The sequence below is a fragment of the Plecotus auritus genome, assembly GCF_963455305.1.
Source record: "Plecotus auritus genome assembly, chromosome: 11".
In the NCBI taxonomy this organism is placed as follows: domain Eukaryota; kingdom Metazoa; phylum Chordata; class Mammalia; order Chiroptera; family Vespertilionidae; genus Plecotus; species Plecotus auritus.
In genome coordinates this window covers 27,450,077-27,469,841 of record NC_137777.1, presented here as the reverse complement: position 1 = coordinate 27,469,841, position 19,765 = coordinate 27,450,077, and the positions used below count along the sequence as shown (strand labels likewise).

The 19,765-nt window shown below is 40.5% G+C and overlaps 1 protein-coding gene across 5 annotated transcripts in view; it reads right to left on the bottom strand.

Moving 5' to 3' along the window:
- Positions 1–19,765, bottom strand: part of COL14A1 (collagen type XIV alpha 1 chain) — a gene marked incomplete at both ends in the record, with an annotated part of 185,099 nt that overhangs the window by 115,143 nt on the left and 50,191 nt on the right. For 4 of the 5 annotated variants that reach the window (XM_080646647.1, XM_080646649.1, XM_080646650.1 and 1 more), the window contains 6 exons: positions 4,657–4,808; positions 8,821–8,880; positions 10,192–10,324; positions 10,806–10,945; positions 13,440–13,566; positions 18,674–18,813. In XM_080646647.1, coding sequence (XP_080502773.1) covers positions 4,657–4,808; positions 8,821–8,880; positions 10,192–10,324; positions 10,806–10,945; positions 13,440–13,566; positions 18,674–18,813 — 752 coding nt within the window. The remainder of the gene's footprint in view (positions 1–4,656; positions 4,809–8,820; positions 8,881–10,191; positions 10,325–10,805; positions 10,946–13,439; positions 13,567–18,673; positions 18,814–19,765) is intronic. The other variant, XM_080646648.1, reaches the window with a different exon arrangement.

The window sequence follows — 19,765 nt, the reverse complement described above, 5'->3', positions numbered from 1 at the left end:
GCAGCTGTTGCTAAGATATTGCTCAGCTCTAAAAACAATGGTTTACATATATATGAAAAAAGAAAATCTGAATTAGACGATTTTATAGTGGATATGTGTGATTTTGCTCCTCATAGGAAAGGAACATTGAAATATACAGGGTTGTATGAGGTGGTCCTGGAGGGAGGGTTTTTAACAGGAGCTTTGCTTTATTCTAGAAGGAGGTAGAGAACTCTGGCGTTAAGATAATGTAAATGAAGAATTGTGGTTGCCCTGACTTGTATTATTACCCCATCAATGTAGCTTCCTCTACGTGTTTCTCTTAAATAGAACTCCTCTGGACCACAGAGCCTGGGCTTTCATGCCAAGAGGTTTGTTTAGCAAACCACCCATGTTGATGGTCCTTAAATAAGGTCTTCTCTCAAACTGACAAATACACGCCCTTGGAACTAATCACATTTCAACTGTGCAATACTGAAAAGCAGTGGGACCATTTTGGAGGATGCATCTAGCTTGCCAGCGAGCAGTTGCTGTAGTTTATAATAACCATCATTTTCTCATCAATTATTATGTGCCAGGTGCTACTCTAGGTAGTCTAATATAGTTATTCACTTCATCTTCAGCACAACCCTTTCAGGTAAGTATTATCATTACACTCATTTTACAGATGGGGAAACCGAGGCCCACACAGCTATGGAGTAAAGGAGCCAGGTTGAAATCTCAGATATGTGGTCTGAGCCTTGAACCACCGCCCTCTACTCTGCGCTACTAGAACCTTTTAACCCTAATGATATTCATGTCAATCTCCTTTGGGGTATGCAAAGTTCCTTCCGCTTGGCCTCTGCTTGTTTGCACAAAGCAAGGTAAAGATGGGCTCCAACCAAAAACAGATGCTGGAGATCATAGCAGATGCTGGTTTTGTTTATAAAACAATTCTATAAAAGATGCTCACGGCTGAGTGAGATGCAAATCTAACCAGGAAACTTCATGTTTTTAATTTTTGTCACAAATGCAACTTCACATCTGGCTCCATCATTGCCCAAAGCTCTTCAGAACAGCCTGATTCCTTCCAGGAAGCTGTTCCCTCAGTAGAAAGAGGATTCCCTACATCTCACTGTGCTCCAGTATTATAATGCTCTCTTTCTGGCCAGTGATTCTCACGCTATCTGTGGTGATGGATTAGGTGGTGTTGGTGCTGTTGTTTTAATTCCAAACCATTGAAGATCAAGATTTTTATGAAATACAATAAAACAAAATTGCTGGATAAATGGCCATGTTCTTGGATGTTTCAGCGATGTCAAATTGCTGTACATGTTTCTAAAGCTTCATCTTCATCTCTGAATTTATCTTGTAGGAGACTGAGCCACACTCTGAGTCTCTCTGCTCTAGAATATTTCTTACAAGTCAGAATTCAGGTCATAGTTATGGATTTTGACACCCAGAAAAGTCTGGAATCCTGATTAACTTTTCACAAATAAAGAAGTGTGAGCCTGGCCAGTGTAGCTCAGTGGTTGAGTGTTGACCTATGAACCAGGAGGTCACGGCTCGATTTCCAGTCAGGGCATATGCTTGGTTTGCAGGCTCAATGCCCAGTAGGGTGCATGCAAGAGGCAGCCAATCAGTACTTATCATCATTGATGTTTCTAGCTCTCTCTCCCTCTCCTTTCCTCTCTGAAATCAATCAATCAATATATATATAAAAGAAGTGTGAGACCTCTCTACTCTGACAACAAAATTCAGGGCCATGTCATTGCCACTTTTCCAGATCTCAGAGCAGAGGTGAAAGTCAATCCTTATGAAACATTTGACAGGTAGCTTTACTTTCTAAGAGTTCAAAAGCTTTTTATTGGAAAAATTTGGTAGATTTGATTATGCTTAGGAAATGTATACTAGTAAATACGTCACCTCCACTGGCAAAGTAATTCCCTTTGTTTATATATACAGGGTGTCCCTCAAAAATGTATACACACTTAACAGCTGATAGCTCAATTGATGTTTCTTTCTCTTTAGTTAACCCATTGGAATTAATAATTATTCAAAGTATGTATACATTTTTGGGGACATCCTGTATATACTAAAGTGTTATGCCCAGATTTCGTGATCCCCAAAGACCACCAGGGAGCTGAGTCCGATGCAAAAGCAAAGAGCCTTTAATCAAGCTAGCTCGAGCTCCCTGTCCACTACACTCGCCGACGCAGCGGCAGGAGGCAGAGAGAGAGCCCCAGACCCCAAACACGCTGATTTATAGGGGGCCTGGGAGAGGTAGGAGGGGTGAGGTAGTGTGGCCTCCGCTGATTGGTTGGGGTCAGGTTGCACATGGGGGCAGGGCGCGGCTTACTTTCCTCTTGCCTTTCTATTGGCTAATTCAAAAGTGTGGGTTGGGCTCTTGGAGAGGTTCTAGGGTGGGAACCTGACTCCACGAGGTGGAGGACATGGAACAAAGGGAACATGGAGTCGGTCTCTACCCGCCCTTTCAAAAGCTTGAATTTGGTTTGCAATCTTATATACGTACACTGTCCTCCAACATCAATATTCTATCTTGTCATTTCCTGAAGTAAATTTAATCAGCTTTTATAGTTAGGGAAAATTTAGAAAGATGGTAAGAGGCATTTCTCAATCCACACACACTTCCTTTACCACTTTTGTAACATATTTTAGCCATCTGCCATTCCCTGCCATGTGTCATTATTTTAAGATATTTCTTTGGTGACCTTGGGTTTTGATATAGAATTGCAACTGTCTGTCCCACCTTGGTTTTATAATTTAAATTTAGATGTACTACTTTCTGTCTCCAATAACAATACATTACATTTACATAGCAGTAACAATCATAAAACACTGAGATATAAATCCCCAATTAATCCTCAGTTAGGTCCCTGATGATATGCCTGTAAAGTGAGAGTGCAGATTCCAATTTAATTAGAATTCACTAAGGTGCTTGATATTCAAAGAATTCTAGAATATTTTCTTCTGTACTAGTATAGTGAAAATACTTCTGCACAGTAAAGAATCACTACCAAATTTATCAATATTTTTCATTTTTATTAAGGGTTTGTTTAACTGGGGCACATGTGCTTTAAGACTTTTGATCTATTTTTTCCCTTCATTTAGGTTGTCAAGTGTCTCTAAATAAACAGTGTGGAATGAAAGAAACTAACAAAGGGAAAATTATCTAGGGACAATCCAAAGAAAATATTATCGTTATTTTACCTTGCATAGCTTATAAGTGCATGCATGAGATTAAATTGTTAGGCTTTCTAAATTAGCAAGAATGATTTAACAAGAAGCTTAATGTGTTTCTTGGAAAGAGTAGAAATAAAAACAACAAAAATAAAACAAACCAAAACTCTCATTCTGGGAATTTTTTATGGGTCTCGTTTTTAGTAACTAAATTAAAACACAAGGATAATAACGGGGGAAATAAAATATCCAAATTATATCTTTAGTTACCATTGCTAAGCACAGTTTTGTTTTGTTTTAATTACCAATCATGGATCATTTGAAATTTATGGCCTGAGTTAACTTATAATTCAATCTGTTTTGTTTAAGTGTCCATTAACTTTCCAAAAGTACTCCCCGACCAGTTTCCTGGACCTTCTGACTATTCACAGTAGATGTAGCTATTCTAGGGTTATCATTGTGTTCTATAATGATTCCTTTACCAGCCTGAAATAAAGTATAGTACTTTCCTAATAGAATTTTGGGCTCAGAAAATTTTTTTAGAAAAGCACATGAATAAAAATAATTTTTCATTAAAGGCTCTATAAGTAAGGAAGAGTGAGAAAGGATAATGATATTATTCTTGAGCAATAATGAACTTGGAGACTTCTTTCCTAGAATGGCTTAAACACAATGCACTGACAAGAAATACAAGTAATGAGGCTAAATAAAGCATGTTCCATGATAGAAAAAAAAAAAAAAAGGAAAACTCTTTTGGATGCAAACTAGAGTTCTCTGGCCTGATAAGAAGTATACCTAGGAAACAATTTTCAGGTTCTAGACAGAAAGGAATGATGCAGTATGAATTAAGAAAACATTGGAAGGCCATAATGAAGAATGTACCCAGATTTCCAATAGAAAAAACATACAAACATCGATTTCACAACTTAAAGAAAATGTAACACATAAAAATTTAAATCCCCTAAGGGAGATGCTCATGATTAAGAACAGATTAAAAATGACTATAAATCTGCTCAAAAATGGGTTGATGTCAATGAAAAATATAACTATTTGTTAATGGATGGCATTTAATTAGGTATTCTTCAACTACATAAAGAAGTCCTTTCATGTATCAAATTTCCAACATCAAAAAAAATATGGGTAAAATTTATATGTTAACAATGTACATATACAGGGACAAGTGTCTAATGGACTATTTATGAACCAACTTTGCTTTGGTGCTCTAAGAAGTTGTCAAGGCAGCAGAAGCAACAAGAGAAACAAGGTTCAGAGCCTTTATCAATTTGAAGCAGGTTGTATGTGGAGCAAGTTTTGGAGATGAAAAGGTCCTCAAGAAATCAGTATTTAAGTTTGGATTAAATGAAAACATTAGTTTCTGGAGATGGTAGAGTCAGGAGAAAGTAGCATAGAGAGTGCGTGCATCCATCTCTGGAGATAGCCTTGTTAGCTCTGTTAGTCAAGAAACGTCAGATTCTAGTCAGCTGTATTTATACAGACCGTTCCTACCACTTCTTCTGCAGGATCCCCTTGAGCAGTCAGGTAGGTCACCCTGAACTGCTGCACACTGCTGTCTGAAATGTCCCATGTTACCCGCAGGCTAGAAGTGGTTTCATCATCTATAGCCAGGTTTCTGATTCCTGTCCGGAAAACTGGAATAAACACAACCAAAGATTAAATGACTTTTTAACCCATCATATCCCCAAATGAGCTACAGAGGCCATTTGTGGACATAGCAACAAGTATCATTTCATGTATTGCTCTAACATAGACCCACATGAAGAAGAACAACTTAGTTTTAGTGGCTAATGGGGAGCCATGATAACTACTGCTAGCAAATAAAAATGGGTTTAAGAGATGCTGACAAGGTGAGACCATGGACTCCTCAAAACTATCAGTTCTGTGTATATACTAGTAAAAGAAACTGTAGAGAAGCCCAGGACTAGGAGACCCAAAGGGGATCCCACTGGGATGATGCTCATAAAACCTCACACTAGAGAGGGAAACCAAGATGGCAGCATAGGTAAACACCTAAACTGCTGCCTCGCACAACAATTTCAAAACTACAACTAAAAGACAAAACGGACACCATCCAGAACCACAGGGAAGCTGGCTGAGTGGAAATTCTACAACTAGAAGGAAAGAGAAAAGCACATTGAGACTCAGAGGAGCTGCAAAAGGCTGAGGTACGGAGACACGCGTGCATGGAGAGGACTGGCGGCTGAGTGCGCAGCTGGCTTTCTCAAGTGGGAGGGAGACGGAAGCTCCCAACTGCGCTGAACTCCAGTTCCAGGTGAGACCCTGGGGACCCAGACTCATCTGGGGGGAATCTGGATGGTCAGGAAAAGAGAAAAGCACACTGAAACTCAGGGGAGCTGCGGAAGGCAGAGGTATGGAGGCGCGCGTGCGTGCGCGGAGAGGACTGACTGATGAGTGCGCGGCTGGCTTTCTCAAGCGGGAGGGAGACGGAAGCTCCTGACTGCGCTGAACTCCAGTTCCGGGCGAGACTCTGGGAACCCAGACTCATTCAGGGAGAAACTGGACTGTCTGGCAGCGGGTGAAACTTGAGGGCGGCTTTCTCTCAGAGGTGCTTGCAGTGATTACCGAGGGACACTGAGACCCAGGGGCCTTATAGGGCAGGGCTGACGGGAAGCTAAGGCTGCCTGCTCCACCCTGAGACTCTGCCCCATCCAAGCTGAGCACAGAGGCTTTTGCAATTTTGCAAGTCTTGTCTCATAAGGGTGTCTCCAGCACAGAAGTTCTCCCAGTGTAGACACAGCTGATCCTCACAGCCAATTGGCCTGGAGGTCAATTCCTCCTAGTGATACCAACAACAATCAAGACTTAACTACAACAAGGCTGTGCACACAGTCCACAAAGGGGTGCACCAAGAGTATCCACCTCAGGGAGTATCCACCTGTGGAGGGTGCGGGAAGAGACTGGGGAGGCTGAGCCACTGGGCCATATAGGACACCTAGCACACAAAGCTACTCTACCAACTCAGGGTAGCAGCAAAAATGTGGAGACAAAGAAACAGATCACAAATGAAAGAAATGGAGGAAAACAAACAACTGGATATAGAGTTCAAAACCACGGTTATAAGGTTTTTCAAGAATTTCCTAGAAAAGGCCGATAAATTAGCGAGACCCTTGAGGATATGAAAAAGGACCAACTAGAAATTAAACATACACTGACTGAAATAAAAAATATTATACCTAACAGCAGACTAGAGGACCGCAAGAATCAAGTCAAAGATTTGAAATACAAAGAAGCAAAAAACACCCAACCGGAAAAGCAAAAAGAAAAAAGAATCCAAAAATTTGAAGATAGTGTAAGGAGCCTCTGGGACAACTTCAAGCATACCAACATCAGAATTATGGGGGTGCCAGAAGAAGAGAGAGAGCAAGATACTGAAAACCTATTTGAAGAAATAATGACAGAAAACTTCCCCCACCTGGTGAAAGAAATAGACTTACAAGTCCAGGAAGCGCACAGAACCCCAAACAAAAGGAATCCAAAGAGGACCACACCAAGACACATCATAATTAAAATGCCAAGAGCAAAAGACAAAGAGAGATATTAAAAGCAGCAAGAGAAAAACAGTTAGTTACCTACAAGGGAGCACCCATACGATTGTCAGCTGATTTCTCAACAGAAACTATGCAGGCCAGACGGGAGTGGCAAGAAATATTCAAAGTGATGAATAGCAAGAACCTACAACCAAGATTACTCTACCCAGCAAAGCTATCATTCAGAATTGAAGGTCAGATAAAGAGCTTCACAGGTAAGAAAAAGCTAAAGGAGTTCATCACCGCCAAACCAGTATTATATGAAATGCTGAAAGGCATTCTTTAAGAAGAGGAAGAAGAAGAAAAAGGTAAAGATAAAAATTATGAACAACAAATACATATCTATCAACAAGTGAATCTAAAAATCAAGTGAGTAAAAAATCTGATGAACAGAATAAACTGGTGAATATAATGGAATCAGGAGCATAGAAAGGGAGTGGACTGAATTCTAGGGGGGGAAGAAGTGTGGGGGGTGCGGGAAGAGACTGGACAAAAATCGTACACCTATGGATGAGGACAGTGGCGGGGAGGTAAGGGCAGAGGGTAGGGTGGGAACCAGGTGCAGGGGAGCTATGGGGGGAAAAACGAGGAACAATTGTAATAATCTGAACAATAAAGATTTATTAAATTAAAAAAAAAACACACAAAAAAAAACACCTCACACTAGTGCTCTGTTGGAGAAGCAGATATGATGGACCAGATGTGGTCAGTCTCAGAGAGCGATCCAGCATCCAACACACATTCCATTCCCTTGTTCCCCATTTCTGCTTTAACACTTGTCCCATAAGTGCAAATCTCTCACCATGGCTGCCTCTCCCCATTCAGCCCACACAGAGATGGTCCTTTCTTTGATATCTGTCACAACTCCTTCACCGAAATTCTCTGACACATTCCTTCTTATCTGCCAAGGTGCCAGCTCCTTTATATGTCTCATTTTTTCTTCTCCTTTTTGTGCTGATTTCCTTTTATGCTGTCCATCTCTAGTAACTTTATTTTCTTCATTCATTTCTTCTTTTATTCAATCAACATGCACTAATCTTTTTCCTTTTGTCAGACTGTTAGGCCTTTGAGATAGACAATGACTAACACTTGACAAAAATAATGGAAGTGTCATAGAGGAGGCAGGAGAGTGACATTTACTGGGCCAAACTAGGGGGGTGGGGGATGGGGAAGGTACCAGGCAGAGAGAACAGGAGGCAGCAACATCTCACCTTTAGGACTAGGAGTTCTAGGTGACAGGGGGAAACCAGGAGGAGACTCAGAACACAATCTGGATCATGGATGTTATGATAAAGAGATTTATCATGAATCAGTGAATGAATGAGTGGGTAAATAATGGAAAACCCAGAAACCCACAGAAGGGCTTTAGGTAGGGAAATAAATGATATCATTAAACTTGTATTTTACCTAGTTGACTCTGACAGTTGGAAGGTGAATTATAATCAAGGGAGAAGTTAAGATGAGATAGAAAACAGCTGCTATAGGAAGACCAATAGACCAGCCAGATCTTAGTTATCCACAAAAATACAAGGAAACCATGATATAAATAATTGTCAACAGAGAGCAATAGGAGAAGTCACTGAGATCAGGAGGAGGCCAGAGACTCCAGGGCTTGCTATGATAACATCCTCTGAAAGATTACATGGAAATCCAAAACAAAGATGGAAAATGTAGAGAGATGTAAGAGTGAGAGGAGACTACAGGACCTATTGGTAATTATGAGTAAGAAGAGCCCTAACTAGATTTGGCTCTGTGGATAGAGCGTCGGCCTGTGGACTGAAGAGTCCTGGGTTCGATTCAGGTCAAGGGCGCATGCCCAGTGGGTGATGTGCAGGAGGCAGCCAATCAATGATTCTTTCTCATCATTGATGTTTCTCTCTCTCTCTCCTCCCTTTTTTTCTGAAATCAATAAAAGCATATTTTTTTAAAAAGAAATTCACTAAAAAAAAAAGAGTAAGAAGATGCTGAGAGGTATGACATTTGAACTGAATGCCTTTTTCCTAATTACTAATATAAAATAAATAAAACTGGGATAACATAACTTCAGTTTAAATCAAACTTTTTTTTGGTTAGATAGACTTTGATTTGTTCTTACCTGATGTCACAGGTTTCGTAGGTACTATGGTCGTAGCTGGTTCAGGCCAAACACTGTCAACTAAAAAAATAGGTATTTCTTTAAAATTCTGTAATAGTAATAACTCTATATATTTGTGTATAGCATTTTATAGTATTCAAAGAAAAGTTCGCCTATATTATCTCATTTGCTTCTCATAACAATCTTGGCAGTGGTTGCAAGAGTGAAGAAGTGAGTTGTAAGTAAGGCAGACATTGTATCTACGAGTATTCTACAGATAAGGAAACTGAAACCCAAAGAAGTTAAAATTCCCAATCACAGATGCCAGCCTTCACATAAATATTTGACTTACACATATACAGTTACTTTATAATGAGGCATAGCCATGGTAATTCAAGGAAATTAAACAGTGCTATCGATCAAGTTGTGAAAGGGTTGCCAAACAAGGCAGCACACCTTCTATTTCTTGAATCCACCCTAGGTAACTAGTGGGTGGACAGCTGTGTGGTGATCCAACAAGATTCTCTTCCCAGGGTCAAAATATTCATCCACCAGCTTCTGAAATACTGGCTGCGGTGGCTCTGAGCTCTGGGAACTACCTTGCCTGAGGTCACAGACTCTGTTAGGGGATGGCCTACCTCCAGTGATGGGGATGCAGGGATACAAAGGCACAGGCCCTTTGAGTCAACTTGGGACAACTCAGAAGGGTTATCCCAGGTCTAGAACTCCTAATAGAATTAGCTGAGGACTCAGTTTTAGCTTATTCCTGTGCCCTATCTGGCCAGTCTTACTTCCTTACAGATGTATCTCCTAACTACACTCTGAAATAAACCTTCTGGATGCTATTTTGTTTCAGAATCTGATTCCAGGGAACCCAATCAAAGAAATTTTAATATGTGTTTAATACTTCATATTTAAAAAATGAAGGGATTAATGAATCAGCGAGTGAATTTTGTACATGATTCTTGGAACCAAGATCAACTTGGGAAATTCCATAAACTCTTGATGGACATGTTTTCCCTAGGTTTATTTGTTTGCTCATTAGTTAGTTTACAAATTATTTCATCCATCCATTCATCCATCCATGCAGCAAGTATTTATTGCACAGTTAAAATTTGCCAAGTACTGTGCTAAGTACTGGAGATATTATAGTGAACAAGATAGATGTGGTCCCAGCTTTACGGTGGAAATGGTCTAAGATGCAAAGGTGCTTTAGATATTGGTTTCATTAAAAGTGAAGATACAGGAAGAATTCAGAGGGGAGCGGGCAGGGACAAGAAATGGAAGCTTCTGTAGCCCAGGATAAGGCTGATGGGTGGGGAACCTGCTGGAGTGAGAGGGTGTCTGATGGTGGGAGTTGGTGATGTCCATCTTGACCAGACAAAGACTTACGTGTGGTCCCAACAGCAGTCACCACCTCACTTTCGCTTCCATCATCCAGTACAGCCAACAGTGAAACTTCATATTCAGTGCCAGGCTCCAGGCCTTTAATAACATGTGAGTCTTGGTCTTCTTTTAGGACGACCTGAAAAACATTTAGTGTGTAGTACGTGGGTTTATTTGAATAACAGAGGAGAAAGTTAAGAAAAATAATAATAAAAAGGAAAAATATTGCCCCAGGTGTAAGCAAGAAATGACTAAGCATAAAGAACTCTAGGGTCATGGAATTCAACTTTAAGGTCAAACCAGGGACTTTCTTCCTTTCGGCTCCCTCAGCAAATAAACTAGGAATATTTCAAAAGCAGAATTTTGAAGTTTTATTAAATGTCACTTAGGACAGTGAAAGAATCTGAAAAGATATAAAATATAAAACTAAAGCGCTAGCAAAAATGCACTTCAAATCATATGATTTGACATTTACAAAGCTCTTATGCCATGCAAAATATTAATTACTTCTGGGATTCTCAATCTATTTTCAAGGGGAGACTAACTCAAACACAGCGCTGGGTCTTCACTTCCAGACAAAATGCTCCGGATTAGTTTTCAGTCTGTTTCCCACCACTCACTTCTTCAGTCTTCCCGCCGTAGACTGGGATCCACATCAGCTTGTGCGGCCCTTCCTCCGCCGAGAGGGGGTGCCAGGTCACTCTGAAGCTATCTGTCGTCACCTCATCAATTTCCAGGTATTGCTGGGCTGGAACTTCCTCTGTGAGCCAAGGAAAGAGATTTTGTGAGGAAACTGAGAAGGTGAGAAAGCCGTCACTCGTGGGGGCCGCAGGAGGAGAAGGCTCCCTCCGAGGGACCCCTGGCTTCAGAAAGGGGAGCCCGGAAAGCAGCGCCCCTCAGTCCAGTGTGGCCTTCCTGCCACCGCTCCCCGCATTTTCCCACGGGATTAAAACAGGAAGACCTTGGGCACAGCAGACTTGACGAGTTTTCCAGTAATTTCCAGAACTCGTAGGCTCTCTATTTGGCTGTTTTCATTAACCATAAAAAATAAAAGTGTCACACTCATTATTTATTTTCCCAGTATTTGAAGAAATTAACAAAATGGTGCCTTAGAGTTCTGAGAAATGTCCCTTTAAGTTTTATGCACTTTCTTTTTTTAAAAAAAATTGTTTTATTATAGTCTACCTTCAACAGTATTTTGTATCGGCTTCAGGTATATAGCACAGTGGTTTGACAATCATATGCTTTAAGTGTTCTCCCCGACCACACCCCCCTCCTCTCCTAACACTTCCAGCATCCACCTGGCACCACACAGTCATCACAACATCATCAACTATATTCCCCATGGCTTTATTCACTTTCATGCCTAACACACTCTCTAGGAATAAGATAATCCTAGAAAAGAACCTTCATCCTTTTAATCTTTTACATATGGCTGCCATCAGAAGTGAAATATAATTTATTAGACCTCCCACTATTTCACTGCTTACACACTTCTGAGATGTACAATTGGGGATATAACATTCAACTACACCCCTCCCCCCCATGAATTGGCAATCATTGATTTTTGTTATCTGAAATTAGAGATGTGAAAAACTCTTTGACAAGACACCATGCGAATTCTCAATCTATTTTCAAGGGAAGACCAAATCAAATGCAGTGCCCTTGGGAGATTTTGTGAAATGAATGAACTTACTTTGGTGACCATTATTTCTCAGGCCAGCTTAATTCTCATTTCTCTCCGAATTACCTTCTCACCTCCTCACATTTGTTCCCATGTGCAATCTGAGTAAGTTCAGAAAGTCAACAATAGAACTGTGGCCACCAGGAGCCAAAATTATTTTATATTTATTGAGTGACTATAGAGTATATGTAAGAAAGAAAAATAATCCATTCATTCCCTATTTTTTTAGTACTGAAAATATCCCATATTGTTGTATTTATATTTTAGGCTGCATGAAAATACATTATTAGCTATAAATTGATGTATTAGGTTAAATAGTATATAACTGTCATTTTGTGGACTAAAAACTTTTGGATACCAGCAATTTTGGAAGTTTAACATAATATATGCACATAGGAATGCAAAAAAGTTGTGAAAAGTTCACATTAATAGAACCAAAGAAACAATGTGAGGTTAGGAAGAAAACAATGTATGTATACTTTCATTTAAATGAGACCTTTGGGATTTTGATGGTCTTCTCTCTCTTTCCTTGCTTTGATAGAAAATAATTAGCCAGTATGCATTCTAGTCACCTAGAATGTTGGTTTGTGAATAATAATCCTATCTAATAAAAGAGTAATATGCAAATTGACTGTCACTCTAAGACACAAGATGGCTGCCCCCATGTGGACACAAGATGGCCGCCACAAGATGGCCTGCAGGGGAGGTCAGTTGTGGGCAGTTGTGGGTGATCAGGCCAGCAGGGAGGGTAGTTGGGGGGGACCAGGCCTGCAGGGGAGGGCAGTTAGGGGCGACCGGGCCAGCAGAGGAGGGCAGTTGGGGGAGACCAGGTCTGCAGGGGAGGGCAGTTGTGGGCGATCAGGGCAGCAGGGAGGGCAGTTAGGGGTGACCGAGCCAACAGAGGAGGGCAGTTGGGGGAGACCAGGCCAGCAGGGGAGGACAGTTGGGGGGACCCAGGCCTGCAAGGGAGGGCAGTTGGGGGGAACCAGGCCTGCAGGGGAGTGTAGTTAGGGGTGACCAGGCCAGCAGGGAAGGGCAGTTAGGAGTGACCGGGCCAGCAGGGAGGGCAATTGGGGCGAACAGGCCTGCAGGGGAGGGCAGTTAGAGGCGACCAGTCTGGCAGGGGAGTGCAGTTAGGGGTGACCAGGCCAGCAGGGGAGGGCAGTTAGGGGCAATCGGGCTGGCCGGGGAGCAGTTAGGCATCAATCAGGCTGGCAGGGGAGTGGTTAGGGGTGATCAGGCTGGCAGGCAGAAGTGGTTAGGGGCAATTAGGCAGAGGCAGGTGAGCAGTTGGGAGTCAGCAGTCCTGGATTGTGAGAGGGATGTCTGACCGCCCGATTAAACAGGTGGTCAGACATCCCTTAAAGGGTCCAGATGGGAGAGGGTGCAGACTGGGCTGAGGGACACCCCCCCTTCCCCGTGCACAAATTTCATGTACTGGGCCTCTAGTATAAAATAAACACAAATAAAAATGCAATCTCTTTCAGATCACAATCAAAGAAGCTGCTCCACTTTGTGGTTTATATAGTTACTGTTGGAAACTTTTCAAACCATAATAAGTCTTACTTACCCGTGGTAAAAATCCCAGTCAGAGGCTCAGACTTCCCCTCATCATAGATGGAGGAGATGGCAATAGTGTATTCCGTGAGGGGTGTCAAGCCCTTCAGAGGGAATGTTGTAATAGGATCGACTTCAACCTGCAAAGGAGAGGAGGCATAATAGCTATATCAGATACTCTCAAATGCTGGAAACAGAAATCATTTCATTACTGCCTTTAGTTCACGTGGCTGGCAGCAGAGCTATAAATACTGCAAAAAATTACTGAATTATAAAACCAGTCAGTTTATATATAAATATTTCTAAACTTACACCCTTCAATGGATTACCTATCAGTTAATTCACAGGACATCTTTGCAACCAATATTATTTCCATTCATTAACAATATAGAAAGTAAAGTGCACAATGCTCATATATATATAGAATGTTCTCAGACTGGTCTGCTAGGAGCAGCTGTTTTTCTGCTTCATTGTCTGGGCTCTGCTGACTCCCCAACTAAGTAATACACAGTAACTCCTATAAGAGATTCATACAGGGGCAGAATCAGGAAATGGGCATACTAAAAACTACAGGCCCGGTGCATGAAATTTGTGCATGGGTAGGGTCCCTAGGCCTGGCCGGCAATCAGGCGAATCGGGGCCTTCCGGCTGCCTGCCACTGGCCGGGGCCTTCCTTTGTTCTGTGCCACCCCTTGGTGGTCAGTGCATATTATAGTGAGCAATCAAACTCCTGGTCGAACTCCCCAGGGGACACTTTGCATATTAGCCTTTTATATAGATAGATAATAGTCAATAATTGAAATTTCGCTTTCTCTTCCACAGAGACATATTTTGGGGAAAATATGTATCAATATCTTTAGGGCACAAAGGGGTGAAGTTCTGAGAGTAAGGACCAAGGGTGTAAAGAAAGAGAAGAATTGGAAAAGGGAAGAAACAAGAACAGACCTTGAAGAAAAAAAATAAAGTAGGAGGCAATGAGGGCAGGATCTAGGAGACAGAGACCTGAGAAAGTCATCCTCAGACTCAGACAAAGAATAGATACAGCTTTATCTTTGAGAGGCTGGGTCTTGGGCTGCTGAGGTACATATTAATTAGTACAGGGAACATATAGGAGACCAAGTAAATGGAGCCTCCCACCTAAGCACTTCACATACATTGTCTCAACTGATGTTCACAAACCCCTTTAAGGTAGGTACTTACAGTAAGGCACCCTTGCTCTAGTGATACTCTGGGGAACTGAAGAAATGAATCTATTTGGGGGAAGGGGTTGGTATGAGATCAACCAAAGGACTTGTATGCATGCATATTAGCATAACCAAAGGACACGAACACGGGGGTGGTGGGGGCTTGTCCCGGGGGGTGGGAGTGATCAGGGAAGGGTCCATTGGGGAAAAAAGGAGACATATGTAATACTTTAAACAATAAAAAAAATAGTAAAACTATAGCCAGGAATATATAGTTTGAATTCATGAACTGAGCAAGGTTTTAGATTCTTTGGATATGAATTTGTGTTCTGGATCCTCCACTTATTAAACTGACCTCATCTTGAGCAAAAAAGAAAGAAAAAGAAAGAAAGAAAGAAAGAAAGAAAGAAAGAAAGAAAGAAAGAAAGAAAGAAAGAAAGAAAGAAAGAAAGAAAGGAAGGAAGGAAGGAAGGAAGGAAGGAAGGAAGGAAGGAAGGAAGGAAGGAAGGAAGGAAGGGGGAAGGAAGGAAGGGAGGGAAAGAGAGAAAGAAAGAAAGAAACCTATTTACCGGAGAGCAGACGCTGCCAAAAAATATCTGACTTAAAATGTTTTCAAGAGACAATATGGAGCAATATCACTAAGATCTGGTGTTTACAATACTACCAATAACTAATCATGATGTTACCTGAGGTTAAGGGGAAGGTGAAATAGCTCACCGTATTTGCTCATGGCAGTCAACTGTGGCTTTTACCAAAACATAAAATGTGTCATGTTCCTACTTAAAACCTTCCTTAGCTATCTACTGCCTTCCAAATCAAAACCAGGCACGCTTCAGTGACCTTTGGCCTTGACTAATCTGGAGTGCTGCTGTTTTTTTTCTATCATACTTTCCATCACCCTCTGGACTTCAGTCACACTGACTTTCCATCAGGTCAAGGTTTTTCTCACCTCAAGGCCTTTGCACATGCAATTCATTTTTTCTGGGGCCCTATTTCTGTAGGTCTTTCAAATTAGGCCTTCCTCATCTGTCAAGACTGAGCTTAAATTTCACCTCCTCAAAGGGGGTTTCTATTTGCACCTATCTTGGTAGGGTTATTCTGTAACAATGTTCTTGTTTGTTTCCTCCCTTAGCACCAATCACAGCTTGAAATTATTTTATTTCCTTACATACTTGTTTATTGTTTACTTCCTGCATAGAGTGTAAGCTCCTTGAGGGCAAAATGTTGTTCAGCTTTTTCACTACTGGATATTGAGTTGTATTTTTTTGAGTGAATAGAATAAGTGAATGAAAATTAAGATGGAGGCAACAAAGAGCCTTTTCAAAAGAGATAATAAAAGGCTCATCTAACCTAAGAGTCAACCCAGTAATCATATGCATCTCTTAAAGAATCAATTACAGCTAAAAAAAAAAAAAAAAAAAAAAAAAAAAAGAGTGGCAAGCCTGGAGAGAAGAGCCTCTATTTTCATCCCTTTGAAACCCTGACCAATCTGTTGGACAGGAGAACCAACCCCCAGCCTTTTCAGCCATCCCAGCTGAGATGCCAGACATGGAAGTGAAGTCATCTTGGAAGCTCTGGCCCAGTCAAGGTCCCAGATGAGTACGGGAGTCATCCCAGCTGACACTGCATGGAGCAGAGACAAGCTGTCTCTCCTGAACCCTACCCAAGTTGCATAATCATGGGTTGTTACTTTAGCCAGGATATTAGTTACACAGCAATAGTTAACTGGGGAAAAAAGACAGTAACTTTTTCTGAATCCGGACCTGAAAGAATAGGCCATTCTTAGCATTTAGTGTTTACTCTGGTCTGAGTACTGTCTGCAAGCTTTACATGCATTCCTACACTTAATCCTTATGCAACCTAGTAGGGCAGCTAATGATTACCCCTAAGTTGAAGATGGGGAAAATGATACTCGAAAAAGTTAAGGAACTTGCCCATGGGAAAACCAACTAGTACTAGGACTTAAATACAAGTGTTTCCAACTCTAAACCATATGCTCATAAACACTACTTACAATAGGGATTCATTATTTAAACTCACAGAAAAGACAAAACCATATTTAAAACATGCGTTCCGGACATATTCTTCTAAATTATACTTACATATTGCTTTCTGTTGTTTTAAATTGTAATATATATATATAACTTTCAACAGACATATTTATTTATTTAATAAATTTGATACTAACAGACTATATTTTATGCATTAACTATCATTTTCTTCCACCAAATAAAAACTTTTAGGTATCATTTATTTTTGTTAATTATCATATTTATGTTTTAGACTAAGTTCTAAAACTGGTTTTGTTGGTAATACTTTTAAGATGTAGGAGAATTTGGGAAGATAATAACAAATGACCAGGATCTCACTTTTATGCAAGTACTCTTTAGAACACATTTCCAAACAGTCTAGCTAAAAGCTTCACTTCAGCCAAACTCTGGGCCAGATGAAGAAACAGTCCTTGATGAGGAACGAGGGACTGGAGCTCCACTTTGGGCTTTAGTGTTGAGTCACTGCTATTGGGAACTGGAATTGCTTCTCAAAGTCTAACTGTGACCTTTCATTTAGAAAACTCAAATGGCAGCACTTTAGGTCTCCCTCCTGTTTGCATATTTCCCCAAACCCTTTCAAAGCACATGCTATCTGAGAAGGCTTCTGTCCATGGTTTGACAAGGCATGCGTTGGCAGCATTTTTCCATAAGGACCGCACTAGGTGCTCTCTGTAAAGCTCTCAGAACAGGGCTCAGGGTAAGCGCTCAACATGTGTTAGCTGTTCTCCTCCTCCTTCTTCTGTTCATCATCATCATCATCATCGACATTTAAGTGTTTTTTATTTCAATCCTTTTGCTATTTCAGAAGGCAGAGCAAAGCAACTATTCCAAATGATCCCAGCTTTTTCAGAATTATTTGCCCTTAGGATTTATAAAGATTGAATGAAAGATGTTGAACTGTATTTCCTTCCTGTTAGCAAATGTGTCGTGATTGCCCATTCATTATCCAATGTCCTGTATGAGGGTGCATTTTGAAAAATACTAATTGAATTTAATTACAGGAAAAAGTTTGTCTCTGCATATGAAAATACTTGCTTTATTTGGTCAGAAAACAGAAATGATGTAATCCAACATATTTCCCGCTTTGTCAGATTTTTGGACCAAGACAAGGAAAACTAATAAAAATAACTTTGCTAACTATTCTTCTAAAACCTATTGCCAAGGATAGAGTTTCTAGAGAGTATTAATCCCTGAGAACAAGACACTATATCTTCATGGGTTTTACTAAGTTCTATTATGTAAAAGCATCTTCCAATACAAAATTTGAATTATTCCGTTTTCAATTTAAGTTCATTGAACCAGGGTTTTTCAGATTCCAGTTTACTCAAAAGCAGAGGGATAAATTGGGTAACACTGACGTTATTTCTAGTTTACTATTTCTATGAAGATACATACTACCCCACCCCAGTCCAATGGGGAAGATGGTATTTTCCAAAGATGTCCCCATCAATTTATGTCTCCCAATCCCACATGCCTCTGCTGTAGATGGCACCTGTGTTCCTCCCCATCTTGAATCCATCAGGGAATTGTCATATCTCCTATGAACGGAGGGAGGTGATAGTCTGTGACTTCTGTTGCAAGGTAACTCAAGGTGACACAGCTTCCACATAACTGTTGCTCTGCCTCTGTCTCTTTGAACACGTCTGGGGACTCCTGAGCCAACACAAAAAGTCCAGCTCCCCTAAAGCTGACACATGACAGGGGTCATGGGAAGAGTCTACTTAGAAATACAGAGAGCTGCTCCAGCTCCCAGCTGATCCAGTCTTCCCACACCAGGCAGCAGATATAGGAATTAGGAAGCCACTGTGATGACACTAGCTTCAGCTACTGTCTCATGAGTGACTCCCAAGCCAGAACTACACATCCAAGCCCCATTCCTGACCCACAGAAACTGGGAAAGAAAATAATTAGTATTGTTTTATGCTACTACCTTTGGGGATAGTGGGTTCCACAGCCATAAAAACACTAATACACAACCAGTAGAAAAACAGACATTGTGTTCCACAGCTTACCTCATTGATTTCAGTGCCATCTGCGTTGTTATATACAATTCGATAACCAGTGACCTTTCTTGAAGTCGGGTCCCAGGCTAACCGAGCACTGTTAGAGCCAACATTGGAGATCCTCAGGTTTCTTGGTGGACTTAAGGGCACTTTGCAGTAAACGGAATAGAAAATAATTAAAAATTTAAATAATATACTTGTATAAAAGACCAAAAAAACCCCAGCATCTTTGGCTTCTGAACTATCTATAAATGAAAATTTTCACCCACCAAGATAATAACTTATAACAAAAAAACTAACAAATAAAAAAATTTTCCTTGTATGAAATGAATAGTAATAAATTACACATGCTTAGAAATTAATAAGATTTAGGTAAATTTTCTGTGCCTTCCTTCTCCAGTCAATGCTATTATAGCCTGGTGTAAAGAAGCAACCTAATAGATCAACCAGGACACCTGAAATTCTTAGCTATCCCATTCACCTATCATATGATTCTGGCAAACTCACTCTACTTGTCCATTCCATAATCTCCTATGTGTAAAATGAGGGTGATGCCTATCTGTCATCTCCATAACACAATATACAGATGAGTATTATAGAATTGTACACTTGAACCCATATAATTTAATTAACCAATGTAACCCCTTAATAAATACAATGAAAATATTAAAAATTAAGTAAAAAGTAGACTAATAAAAAGCATGCCAGTCTCAGGAACAAGTAGCCAGGACATCAGTTTTTAGGGCCTTTATAAAAAATTCAGCTACTAATGGTGGAAAAAGTCATGCACATTTTTTTTTTTTAATATAAAGAATTGAGTATTCCGAGTGAAAGATAGAGGGGCATTGGGAAAGTTCACTTAAGTCAACTGATATATCAGATGCTCTATGGCACAATCCATTTCTTTACTTCTGTGTTGAGCTCACCCAGTTGTTTTTTGGGGGGTGGGTTTTTGATTATTTGCTGTTATGATTACATTTGTCTTTCTTCAAAGAGCAAGAACACCACAGCCTTGATTAACAAAGAATGAATGTGGGAGAAAACTCATTTCCTTATCATTAAATGTCTATATATGTTTCCCAAATAGAAACTCAAAGACAA